The 14,207-nt window shown below is 43.6% G+C and overlaps 1 protein-coding gene and 2 pseudogenes across 1 annotated transcript; 1 reads left to right on the plus strand and 2 right to left on the minus strand.

The window, feature by feature from the left end:
* Positions 1-3,141: 3,141 nt before the first annotated feature.
* LOC102436716 lies at positions 3,142-3,506 on the minus strand (annotated as a pseudogene).
* Positions 3,507-9,803: 6,297 nt separating this feature from the next.
* Positions 9,804-11,918, minus strand: LOC102437021 (annotated as a pseudogene).
* Positions 11,919-12,483: 565 nt separating this feature from the next.
* LOC102437327 (tripartite motif-containing protein 60-like) lies at positions 12,484-13,890 on the plus strand. The gene has a single exon (XM_006081991.1). The coding sequence runs from the start codon at positions 12,484-12,486 to the stop codon at positions 13,888-13,890; it is 1,407 nt and encodes a 468-aa protein (XP_006082053.1).
* Positions 13,891-14,207: the final 317 nt, after the last annotated feature.

The raw sequence follows: 14,207 nt of genomic DNA on the forward strand, positions 1-14,207 counted from the left end.
CAGGAGACCGCCTGTAAATGATTCTCTCTGGTTCATCGATGTTTCTATATTTCTCTCATCTTCTATTTTCTCTGAAAATCAATAAAAATATATTTAAAAAGTAAAACCAGAGTTCCAAGAGGTTTACCTAAATTGAGGTGTATGCTGACACCAAACTGAAAGGGAAGCTGAGTTCTATTTTCCTGGTTGCATTTGTCTCTGGAGGAACAGATGATCAAAAAACCCATCCCCAATGATTCAGGCGGACTGAGATCAGACCTGAAATCCAGCCCATATAACCTACAAGCAGGTGGCACTTTAATGCCAGCCTTGGTCTTTTCTCAATCTCAATTTATCTCAGTATGGGAGATTTGTTGGGTGGGGATGGGATGTGGGAACAGGGAAGCAGATGATGGATTTGGAGTGGAGAAAGGGGACCAGCTTGAAACAACTGTGAGGGAGAAAGATGAAGTGGATCTGAGAACTCTGAGATGAAGGGAAATGGATGAAGCTTAAGGAAAGGAATAGGAGAAACCTTCTTGGCTAGAAGAGAGCAGAGAAACACTAAAATGGAATTCAAATGGTTAGGTTTTTAAAAGTAAATCATAGAATATTCTAGATATTCAGAATAGGAGAGAACATAATCATCAACCAGGTTGTTTTAATCCTCAAATATCCAACTTCCAACTAAACTTTGATCAAATATTTCAAAATGAAATTAGATGTATACATTACTGATTTCTATGGCTTTTAAGTCTATTTTAATTCCTACAGTTTACTTTTTTCAATATATTTTTATTGATTTCAGAGATGAAGGGAGATGGAGAGATGGAAACATCAATGATGAGAGAAAAATCATTGATCAGCTGCCTCCTGCACTCATCCTACTGGGAATAGACCTGCTTGTGCCCTTGATTGGAATTGAAGGGGAGAGGGAACCTTCAGTCAGCAGGCCAATGCTCTATCCACTGAGCCAAACCAGCTAGGGCCTTCAACATGTGTGTATCTGTATTTCCTTTTTTACTGTCTGCTTATATTTCTGCTGAAGTAATATGATCAAATTTTCAGTAGAGTTTATTACAGTCAGGATTTTACTGATTACTTACTCCGTGTATTATTAAAGGCTTACCAGAGAAACAGAACCAATAGTGTGTATCTAGAAAGACACTTATTATAAAATATTGGCTCACAAGGTTATGGAGCCTGAGATGTGCCATGGTCTGCAGTCAGGAAAGACGGTGGTATAGTTGGAAGGCCTGAGAGTCAGAGAGCAGATGGGTCTGAAGGACTGAGAAGCTGGAGATCCCAGGACAGGAGGTAGATGTGTTACCTTATTCAGTCCAGCAGAGAGTGAATTCAGCTTTCCCAGGTGCTTGTTCTCTTCAGGCCCTCAGTGGATTGGATGTTGCCCACTGACATTGGGGAGGTCCATCTGCTTTGCTCATCCACAGATTCAAATATTAATCTCTCCCAGAAATGTCCTCATTTTCACACCCAGAATCAGTGTTTCACTTACTAGCTGGCTATGTAGTGGACCAATCAAGTTGAAACATTCTTTAGAGTTTTCTCAATCCCTTATATTTCCTGTAAATAGGTGGTTCAGAACTCTGATGAGATTTACATTCATTTATCTGGCAAAACTTCCTCACAAATAATGGTATAGTCCCTCCAACAGTTGTATGATATATATATATACTAGAAGCCCGTTGCATGAAGATTCGCACAATAGGCCTTCCTTTCCCTGGCTGACAGCACCGGTCTTCCTCCAGCACCAGGGACCCAGGCCTTTGATCCGGCCCCAGCGGAGGAGCCAAGCCTCTTTAGTCTTCAGTCTTCACTCTGGCCGGAGCCATCAGTCTTTGCTCCATGCCTGCATATGCAAATTAACCGCCATCTTTGGTGGGTCAATTTGCATACTCATCCTGATTGGCTGGTGGGCATAGCGAAGTAACACCAATTTGCATGATTCTCTTTTACTAGTGTAGGTATATATTTTTATGGAGGGAGGGAGCGAGAGTGCCAGAGAAACATCAATGTAAGAGAGATACCGGAATTAGTTGCTTCTCTTACCTGACACAATCCCAGATGGAACCTGTGACCTTAAGGTGCATGGGAAAATGCTCCAACCAACTGAGCCACACAGGCCATTCCATATATATATATATATATATATATATATATATATATATTCTATTTATTAATTGCCTTTTAGACTTAGAGGAATGGGGGGAATAGAGAGAGAGAGAGAAAGATTTGTTCACCTTGTTTTTGCATTCATTGCTTAATTATTGTATGGGCCCTGGCCTTTAACTGAACCTGAGCCCTTAACACATCCAGACCATGCTCCAGCCAACTGAGCTCCCTGGTGAAGATCATTTTAAAAAAAATATATATATATTAAAAAGAGCAGTGTTCTGTTGCACACACTTCTGCATGAATGCTTTATTAAATAAAAATTAAAACTTTCCTGGAATCTTCTGCAAAGATTTTACTTTCTATTAAAATGCTTTCTCTTCAGTGAAGCCATCTTTGGCATTAGTCTTTACGCTCACCTTATCTGTCATCTTGTTTCCAACCTGATAATCTTCTTTTGGGCCAGACCTTCAGAGTTTCAAAGTAGCTTCAAGCTGAGGAAAGGTCATTTTTCCACAGTTCAGTTCACTGAAGAACCCCCACCTCCCACTGAAAGTCATTGTCCAGGCCCTAGCCCCAGTGGATAGAGTGTCATCCAGTGGACTGAAGGGTCCCAGGTTTGATTCAGGTCAAGGGCACAATCCCCAGTAGAGGGCATGCAAGAGGCTACCAACCAATGATTATCTCTCATCATTGATGTTTCTATCTCTCTCTCCCTTTCCCTTCCTCTCTGACATCAATAAAAATATATTTAAAAAGAAAAAGGAAGTCATAGTCCAGGAATGAAGCAATCACATGCTAGAACTTCTGGGACAATTGGAAATATTATGAACACTTGCATTGGTCCACCTCATTTATCACAAGCCTCAAAATGCACAGTCCTGAAAAAGGTGGCCTCCCTGGGCACACACATAATATTTCAAAAGGAGAGGGTGAAATGAAGGAGGCGGAGGCTTGATCACCAAAACTCACACAAAGAAAACCAACAATAATGAATAATGGGCACTAAAATTCAAATTACCAGAGGTTTTAAAGAGATGGGGAGGCACTTTTTTTAAACAATACAAGATTGAGGAGAAATGAAAAGGATATCTGAGCCATTGAGTGAACCCCAATTTGTTCCTGATAAACTTCACTCACATCTTCTTCCTTCATTCCCAGTTCTCTTGGAGTGTGATTATCAGCAATTCTCTGAACCTCCAAGAGAAACCTGAGCCAGTTCATTGGAACTCCCCGTCTTAGCATGATTCTTTGGGTTTGTTGTGGTTTGTTGTCATTTTCACTTTGAAGTGAATCTCACTGCTGTCCTGTCCAATGACTTTGAGTTGAATGAACCCCCCTTCCTTCTTATTCGCCAAGTCCCCTGTTGAGGGTTTTGCATCCTGGTCCAACATGGTGATGGTGACTCCCCTGAGATCTCCACAAAGAAGTGTCCTCTGGTAGGCAGTACCTCGCTCCCGGTTTACAAATCCCCTCTTACCCACAGCACAGGATCAATTTTTTCTTTTTGTGATGGTTGAGAGCAATGATGAATTTGCCTAGATTGATTAATTCGTTTTAAGTTCCAAAATAGACTTTTCTTCTAACTCCTCCTTAAATATTGTCATGAGAAATGATTTGGACTACCTGACATATTGTTCATACAGGGAGGGAAGGGTTGATGCTGCTTGAAATTTTAAATGATGATATCTTTTCCTCCACAGAAATCACTTATGACTTGCATGGTGCTTGGATTTTGACCAGAGTCACAGCTGATTTTCACTTGGCGAACCTGACATTAGATACAGGAGAAGGTGACTGGAAATCTGGATGTCAGCTGGCCACTGGAACTCTTCTTGGAAGCTCCTACTGACTTGCACAGAGAGGGAGGCCTGAGCAGACCTCAGCTTCTCACTTCTCCTCGCTCCTGGAGGATCACACTGACTGAAGGGAGTCTCTTCTGATAGACACCTTCCCTGCACCATGGCCTTTGCAGCTTCCCTGGCCAAGCTCCAAGCAGAGGCCAGCTGTCCCATCTGCCTGGATTACCTGAGAGACCCAGTGACCATTGCCTGTGGGCACAACTTCTGTCCCTTCTGCATCCACCAGCGCTGGGAAGGTCTACAGGGCACCTTTCCCTGTCCTGTCTGCCTCCACCACTGCCCTGACAGGAGCTTGAAGAGGAACACCCAATTACTTTATATGACTGAGATTATTAAGCAAATCCCCACCTCAGAGAGTCAAAGGGAAATGCAGGAAGAAATGCCCCTGTGTGGGAAGCACCATGAGGTCCTGACCCTGTTCTGTGAGAAAAGCCTGGAGCTGCTGTGTCCCCAGTGCATGGGCTCCTTAGACCCTCGGATCAGCCCCTGATCCCCATTGAGGAAGCTGCAGCCAGTCAGAGAGGGATGCTCAAAAGGTACACTGGGGTCCTCACTAAACACCTTAAAAATGCTGTAAAGGTATATAGATGCCAAGGTGCAAATATTTTGGCAGTGAAGAGAAAGATGAATAAATGGAGGAATAAACTGGACTATGAATGTAATGATCTTAAGTATTCCTTGGAAATAGAGTACAATGAATTTGATAATGATCTACTTGTAGAAGAGAATAATGTTGAAGAAAAACTAATCGAAAATGGAAGGCAAATTTCATATCATATGTTCAGGCTAAGCAATCGGTTAAGTGAAATAGAAGAGAAATGTTTGCAGACGGATGAGGATTTACTCACAGGTATTGAAAGTATCCACAACAGCTATGAAAACATAGAATCCCCGGCCATCTTTTCATATAAATTAAAGAAAGAGATTTTCACTCTCCCCCCACATTATTTGGGCCTGCATAAAATGATCTGCACATTTCAGGCAGATTTGACACTGGATCCGGAAACTGCCCATCCAGACCTCCTTATCTCAATAAGTGGAAAACAGGTGACATATTGGAAACCAGATTGCATTCTTAATCCCCAGGCACTTACCTCTTACCCAGCTGTCCTGAGTTCTGAGGGATTTGATGCTGGCAGACATTTCTGGGTGGTAACCATAGGAGTCACAGGTGAATTTTCCTTAGGTGTGTGTAAAGAATCCTTCCCCATAAATACACTCATATCACCATCGCCAAGCAATGGCTGCTGGACTCATACATTTGACCCTTTCTCTATTCTAAAAGAGATTGGTGTTTTTCTGGACTATGAGTTGGGAGAGGTTTCATTTTATGATTTGAAGACCGGCTCATTGTTGTACAGAATCACTGCTACATTTACAGGAAAGCTTATGCCTTATTTCTCCATTGTATCTTCAGAATCTCTTACAATCAGTATCATCAGAGTCTAGTGATGACAAATTTGAAAGAAATTTTGTATGTGCTTAGTTTCTACCCTTGCTGTTGAAAGGAATACTTATAATAAAGATCCTGATTCCAGTTTTGATGTTTGAATGTTGCAAGTTTGTAGGATGTACCCTTCTCCTCCCTGACCTTACACCTGGGAAAGCTGGTGAGAAAGTCCAGGTGCTCTACCCTTGGGGGTAGGGGGAAAGTGTTAATCAAACAAGCTGCTGCCAACAGCACCCAGTACCTGCCATGAACACCACAAGCTAGTCCCTTTCCCTGTGCTCTCAGTCTTTTTGGGACCTACTGTAATATCCAGACTTCTCTCCGACCAAAGCCTCATCATGTAATAAACTTTTTCATACTCTTCTGGTATGTGGTGAGTCATCATCAGTGTGAACATTTGAAACCAATTTTGGATGGCTTCCACCCTGACTGAGAGATGGCATACAAGCAGTCTGTGCACTTAGTTGAAAACAAAATTCAAGCAAGCATACCAGATATTCAGCCACCAAAAACGCCTGGAGATTTTGTCCAGCAAGTAGTAGCCCAACAAAAGACAGAATGCCAAACTTTGTGTTGCTGAGATGTCCCCTGTGAGGCTGAAACGGCTCCGGTGAGGCAGAGATGGCCCCGGTGAGGTTGAAACAGCCCCAGTGAGGTTGAGATGGCCAAGGTGAGGGTGAGACATCCCCTGTGAGGTTGAAACAGCCCCGGTGAGGTTGAGACTGCCCCTGTGAGGTTGAGATGGCCCCTGTGAGGTTGCAAAGGCCCCGGTGAGTTTGAAACAGCCCTGGTGAGTCTGAAATGGCCCCAGTGAAGCTTAAACGGCCCCGGTGAGGCAGAGACAGCCCCGGTGAGGCAGAGACGGCCCCGGTGAGGCTCAGACAGCCCCGGTGGGGTTGAGATGGCCCCAGAGGGGATGAGACAGCCCCTGTGAGGTTGAGACAGCCCTGGTGAGGTTGAGACGACCCCGGTGAGATTGCAACAGCCCCGGTGAGTCTGAAATGGCCCCGGTGAGGCTGAAACGGCCCCGGTGAGGCTGAGACAGCCCCGGTGAGACTGAGAGGGCCCCTGGGAAGCCAAGAAAAATACCACATGATCTCACTCATTTATGGATAACAAGGACCATTATAGACTGATGAACAAAAATGGATACAGAGGCAGAGCAGCATTGAGAAGACTGTCAAACTACAGTGGGGAGCCTGGGGAGAGTTGCGGTGGGGGGTAGTAGATCAACCAAAGGACTTGTATGCATGCATATAAGAATAACCAATGAACACAAGACACTGGAGGGTGGGGGAGGCCGGGGGAATGTCAAAGGGGGGAAAAAGGATACATGTGTAATACACTTTGTAATACTTTCAGAAATAAAACAAAATTAATTTTTTTTAAAAGCACAAATATATATATATATATATATATTAGCCCTAGCCAGTTTGGTTAGGTGGATAGAGTGTCCACCTGAGGATCAATGGGTCCTGGGTGTGATTTCACTCAATGGCACATACCTTCGTTTTAGGCGTCTCCCAGGTTGGCCCAGTCGGGGCATGTGCAGGAGGCAATAAATTGATGTGTTTTTCTCTCACATCGATGTTCTCTGTCTTTCCCTCTCTCCCTAAATCATGGAAAATATCTTAGGGTAAGGATTATAAACACTAATATATATCACATGTAATCCGAAATTTTCTTTCTTATTTTTTAAACCTCGCCGGAAGACATGGTTATTGATTTTAGAAAGAGAGAAAAACATCGATGTGAGAGAAACACTGATTGGTTGCTTCTCATATACACCATGACTGGGATCTAATTGTAAATATAGGTGTTTACCCACACATGGGATCAAACCAACAACCTTTTTGTGTATAGGACGATTATTCTAATCTACTAACCCACACTTCTCAGGGCAAGACCAAACCTCTTCAACCAGATATTTTCGGTTTGAATCTATCACTTAAAATGTAATTTGGCACAGGTCTCGATGGGAGATGCCTATGAGGTTAAAGCCATGAACATTACTGAGTTAATACACCAGTTCTGTTATGAAAATGTTTTGCCCTTGCCAGGTGGCTCAATTGCTTAAAGCATCATCCTATTATGGGTTCAATTCCTGGTCAGGCATACATGCAGGTTTTGGGTTCCTTCCATCCCTAGTCAGGGCAACTCTCTCTCTCTCTCTCTCTCTCTCTCTCTCTCTCTCTCTCTCTCTCCTTCTCCATGTGTCCCTCTCTCTACCGCTCCATGTGTCCATCCCTCAGCCTCTCCATCTGTCCCTCCTTCCACCTCTCCCCCATTCCCTCTGCCTCTCTCTCTCCCTCTCTCCCACTCCCTCTCTCTAAGCATGCCCTCAGGTTAGGATTTAAAAAGTGTGAAATTCCCAGGTTTCTTATCATGGCTCCATGCTCAGGCCTCCCCGGAAGAACAGGTTCTGCCAGACAGTTACACCTTCAACAGGTTCCACCAGACAGTTACACCTTCATTGCACTGCACTGATATTCTACCAAGCAGCCTGGGGGTAGCAGCCATCCAGGCTTCCCTAGGGCTTAATATGCAAACCCTTGGTTTGGTTGGGATAGAGATTCTCATATTATCTGCCCATTGCTCCTGACAAAATCATCTTCACAAGAAGCTGGAAACCATCAGATCTGAATTTCTAACCCAGGTCTCACTTAATGATGCATCCAGCAAATTCTTTTTTTTCCATTCATTTTCAGAGAGAGTGTGGTGGTGGTGGTGGGGCGGGGGGCAGGGAGACAGAGAAAGATAAACCTCGATGTGAGAGGGACACATCCATTGGTTGTCTTCTTCAGGAGCCCAGACAAGGGCCTGGGATAAAGCCTGCAACCAAGGAATCTACCCATGATCAGAATCGAACCCCGGAATCTTCAATGCTCCATCCACTGAGCCAAACCGGCTAGGGCCATCCAGCAAACGTTTTATGAGCTCTCAGTAGATGTGTGGCCCTGAGCCAGAAGGCTGGGTGCACAGATCACATCAGAGTCCCCACTATGAGGGACCTGACCCTCCAGACAACAGATCATGTGGCTTGAGGACTTCCTCCACGGGAATGGCTGTGTCCAAACAGGGTGAGCAAAACTAACACCTGGATTGTAGCAATTTTCTGATGAACATCATTTAGGGTTATTTGTTCAGAAGCATTTTAAAAATTAGAACAATATAGATAAATTTAATAGAAATCACTTGTTAAGTAGAACACACTGAAAAGCAAATTGCTGTCTCACCTTGGAGAGAGGTCACCCAACCTCCTTATACCTTTCCTGCCTGCCTATCCTTACCTGTCTTCTGTATGGGAGAGGGTTAACTTGATATACAGGCAGGTAGGGCAGGCTCCAGTGGAAAACAAAGGCAGGTGAAACATAGGCAGGGGCAGGCATGGCAGTTTGAGCAGCAGAACCACAGGAACCAACCCAGCAGAAACCATGAAATGTTTGTGGACTCAAAGCAGGAGGCATGGGAAACCAAGGGAGGGCCTGCAGTAACCAAGACGTATGAACACATAGAAACAGAAAAAGTTCAGCGTAGGAACAGAGAACGAACACATAGAAACAGGGAAAGTTCAGGGCCATTGCTGGGCAAAAACAATTCAGAGAATCAATCAGGTGACGACACAGATGGACATACAGATGGCTTCTTGCAAATACCAGTATATACCCCTGGACTGCAAGGCTTTACCGGGCAGACCACTATTGGGTCCCCCTCCCTTCGTGGGGAGTCTGAATCTGCTTGTAATAAATTTTCCTTAAATCTTCTGGTCCATGTAGCTCATTCTTTGGCGTCGCAAGACATAACCCCGGGAAAAACACCTTGGATCACCGATTCAGTCATCATATCTACAAAAAAAAAAAAAAAAAAAAATCCTAATCATATGCATATGCAAGCATAGACACTCATTATGTTTTAATTATGTCATAATATAATGCGAGACTACTATGTGGTGTGTTCTACAATTTCCTCTTTAAAAAAAATAACTACAAGAGCTCTAGCCAGTTTGGCTCAGTCAATAGCCCGTGGTTCTGCAGACCAAAGGGTCCGAGTTCAAATCCAATCAAGGCCACATACTTTGGTTGCAGGCTCTTCCCCAACCTGGGCCCTTGACTGGGCTCATGGAGGAGGAAACAATTGTTTCTCTCACATCAATCTTTCTCTCTGTCTTTCACTCTCTCTTACACTTTCCCTAAAATTTAATAGAAAAAAATTATTGGGTAAGGATTAAAAAATTAAATAATTAATAAGCATTTACTTGAGTCCAAAATGATGACCATTGCTGGGAAGCAAGATATCAAATGCTCCCTACAATTTGCTATTTACAAAAAATATATCTACAGGTTTTGTTTTTGTGTTTCACACTCACATGCAGGTATATTTCAGGTATTGCTTGAAACCCACTCCTTAGATGCGCTTGTGATGTTGATGGTGTGTTCTCTGGTCACTACCTCCTCGATGGCAGAAAGGCCCTTCTTCTCTCCACCTTCTTTGCGGGAGCCACTATGCCAGGCCCAAGTTGGAAAGGAAGCAAAGATTTTACCTTTATTATTATTTTAATATATTTGTATTGATTTCAGAGAGGAAGTAAGAGGGAGATAGAAACATCCATGAGATAGAATCATTGATCAGCTGCCTCCTGCACGACCCCTACTGGTGATTGGGCCTGCAACCAGGGTATGTGCCCTTGACCTGAATGAAACCTGGATCCCTTCATTCCGCAGGCTGATGCTCTATCCGCTAAGTTAGGGCAAGATTTTACTTTTCATTTTAGTTTGCTCCTCAGCCAAATGGGATTAAAGGGTGTTGAAGTATTCAAGGGAGGATTATAAAGGTGCAAATTAGATTATGCATGTTAACAAGGTTAGTCCCTCCTAGCTTTCAGGAATAAGAGGAGATCCCATCAATCAGACTTCTAAAGATCCTCCTATTACCACCCTTGCCCACAAGTCCCACCTGCAGGGAGGAGCTTTGGTGGGTGAGGTCTTAAAGAGATTCACCCTCCTAGTGGTATATATAGGCCAGGCTCACATTACTAAGCATTTAACTTGGAGGAGACTGGCTTCGGAGACTCTTCTTGGAGACACACTTCAGGGACTCACTCAAAGGAGCAGGCCCCAGGTAAGCTGGGAGTGGGGATGATGCTGGTGCAGGAGGTGGGACCAAACTGAGTCACCCTTGGCTTTCTGGGGGCTACTCTAGCAGGGCCTTGACTTTACCTCACAAGCCAATCATCACTTGGATCAGGTTATTTTAAGACACATGCTTTTATTATTTCTGGTGTCCCTCAGTTAGCCTTGCCCTAGGTCATCTAAATGCTTGCTAAATATACAGATACTAGGATCCAAATCTGACCTATGGGGTTACGAATATTTGCATATGCAAAGTGCCCTGAAGTACTAGTCTGAAGCTGCCTGTGCGAATCCTCTTCCAGAATGTCTCAGTGTCTGGTGTCAAATTCAATTGTTAAAACCAGAGTTTCCAAGAGGTTTACCTAAATAGCTGTGTATGCTGACACCAAACTGAAAAAGAAGCTGAGTGTTATTTTCCTTTTTCCATGTGTCTCTGAATAAACAAGAATCAAAAATCCCATCCCCCGGCCCTAGCTGGTTTGGTCCAGTGGTTAGAGTGTCTGTCTGAGGACAGAAGGGTCCCAAGTTTGATTCAGGCCAGGAGCACATGTCCAGGTTGTGGGCTCAATCTCCAGTAGAGGGCGTGAAGGAGGCAACCAACCAATGATTATCTCTCATCATTGATGTTTCCATCTCTCTCTCCCTTTCCCTTCCTCTCTGAAATTAATAAAAATATATTTTAAAAGAAGAAAGAAAGTCATAGTCCAGCAGTGAAGCAATCACATGCTAGAACTTCCGGGCCAATTAGAAGTATTATGAACACTTGCATTGGTCCACCTCATTTATCACAAGCCTCAAAATGCACAGTCCTAAAAAAGGTGGCCTCCCTGTGCACACACATAATATTTCAAAAGGAGAGGGTGATATGAAGGAGGCCGAGGCTTGATCACCAAAACTCAGCACAGTGAAAACCAACAATAATGAATAATGGGCACTAGAATTCAAATTACCAGAGGTTTTAAAGAGATGGGGGTGTCACTTTTCAATTCCATTTTGAACACCACATTACAAAAGAAGTATTTTTAACAATAAGAAAGGATTGAAGAGAAAGAAAAAAAAGGGATATTTAAACCATTGAATGACGCGCTGTTGTTCCTGATAAACTTCACTCACATCTTCCTCCTCCATTCCCAGTTCTCTTGGAGTGTGATTATCAGCATTTCTCTGACCCTCCAGGAGAAACCTGAGCCAGTTCATTGGAACTCCCCGTCTTAGCATGATTCCTTGGGTTTCTTGAGATGTGTTGTCATTTCCACTTTAAAGTGAATCTCACTGCTGTCCTGTCCAATGACTGAGTTGAATGTACCCTCCTTCCTTCTTATTCCCCAAGTCCTCTGTTGAGGGTTTTGCTTCCTGGTCACACATGTGCTTGGTGCTTCACCTCTGGTCTCCTCAAAGAAGCAGCCTCTGGTAGGCAGGACCTCACTCCTGGGCTTACAAATCCTTCTCTCTTCCCCACAGCTCAAGATCACATTTTTGTGATGTGTGAGAACAATAATAAATTTGCCTAGATTTTCTAATTCGTTTTAAGTTGCAAAACAGACTTTACTTCTAACTCCTCCTGAAATATTATGATGATAAATGATTTGGTCTACCTGACATATTATTTATACAGGGAGGGAAGGGTTAATGCTGATTGAATTTTAAATGGTGATATATTTTTGTCCACAGAAACCACTTATGAATTGGGTGGTGCTTGGATTTTGACCAGAGTCACAGCTGATCTTCACTTGGGGAACCTGACATTAGATACAGGAGAAGGTGACAGAAAGACTAGACATCAGCTGGCCACTGGAACTCTTCTTGGAAGCTCCTACTGAGTTGCACAGAGAGGGAGGCCTGAGCAGACCTCAGCTTCTCACTTCTCCTCGCTCCTGGAGGATCACACTGACTGAAGGGAGTCTCTTCTGATAGACACCGTCACTGCACCATGGCCTTTGCTGCTTCCCTGGCCGAGCTCCAAGCAGAGGCCAGCTGTCCCATCTGCCTGGATTACCTGAGAGACCCAGTGACCATTGCCTGTGGGCACAACTTCTGTCCCTTCTGCATCCACCAGCGCTGGGAAGGTCTACAGGGCACCTTTCCCTGTCCTGTCTGCCTCCACCACTGCCCTGACAGGAGCTTGGAGAGGAACACCCAATTATGTCACATTACTGAGATTGTTCAGCAGATCCCCACCTCAGGGAGCCAGAGGAAATTGCAAGAAGACATACCCCTGTGTGGGAAGCACCATGAGGTTCTCACCCTGTTCTGTGAGAAGGACCTGGAGCTGTTGTGTGCCCAGTGCAAGGGCTCCTTAGACCCCCAGGATCAGCCCCTGATCCCCATTGAGGAAGCTGCAGCTAGTCAGAGAGGGATGCTCAAAAGGTATATGGCAACCCTCCCTAGTCACTTCGAAAATGTTGAAAAGGCATATGACAGCCAAGTTGCAAATACTTGTAAAGTGAAGGAAAAGATGGGAAAATGGAGGGAGGAATTTGACTATGAATGTAAAGAACTTAACTCTTTCTTGGAAATAGAGTTCGATGAAATTGATAACCATCTGCTTAGAGAAGAGAATGATGTTGCAGAAAAACTAATTGAAAATGGAAAGCAAATTTCATACCATATGTTCAGGCTAAACATTCTGTTAAGTGAAATAGAAGAGAAGTGTTTGCAGACACACCTGGGTTTACTCACAGGTATTGAAAGGATCCACAACAGCTATGGAAACCTAGAGACCCCAGCAGTGTTTTCATGTGAATTACCGAAGGAGATTTTCACTCTCCCCCCACACTACTTGGGCCTGCATAAAATGATCCGTATATTTCAGGTAGATTTGACACTGGATCCTGAAACTGCCCATCTAAGTCTCATTATCTCAAGAGATAGAAAAAGTGTGACATATTGTACAGCAGATGGTCTTCCTAATCCCCAGGCACTTACTTCTTACGCAGCTGTCCTGAGTTCTGAGGGATTTGATGCTGGCAGGCATTTTTGGGTGGTAAACATAGGAGGCACAGGTTTATATTACTTAGGTGTGTGTAAAGCATCTTTCCCCAGAAATACTTTCATATCACCATCAGCAAGCAACGGATGCTGGCAACATCAGCTCTGTAATCATACTGGACAACGGAAAATTGGCGTTTTTCTGGACTATGAGTTGGGAGAGGTTTCATTTTATAATTTGAATAACTGGACATACATGTTTAGAATCGCTGATACATTTACAGAAAAAATTATTCCTTATTTCTCCATTGCATCTTCTTCAGAATCTCTTTCAATCAGTATCAGCAGAGTCTACGATGACAATTTGTATGAAATTTTGTATGTGCTTATTTCCTCCCATGTTATTTAAAGGAAAACGTAATAAAGATCCCGATTCCAGCTTTGATGTTTGAATATTAAACACTTTTAGGATGCATTCTTCTCTCCTTCCTGACCTTACACATCTGGGAATGCCTATGAGAAAGTCCAGGTGCTCCATCCTTGGGTGCAGAGGGGAAGTTTCAATCAAGCAAGTTTCCATTAGTGTCAACAGTCTCCCATCAAAAGCACACAGTAACTACCATCAACACAAGCTAGTCACTTTTCTCTGTGCTCTCTGTCATTTTGTTTCCTACTCTAATATGTACCCTACTCTCTCCCTAAAACCTCATGATATGAGTAATAAAC

This window comes from Myotis lucifugus, unplaced genomic scaffold (genome assembly GCF_000147115.1).
Source record: "Myotis lucifugus unplaced genomic scaffold, Myoluc2.0 scaffold_1, whole genome shotgun sequence".
Lineage (NCBI taxonomy): Eukaryota > Metazoa > Chordata > Mammalia > Chiroptera > Vespertilionidae > Myotis > Myotis lucifugus.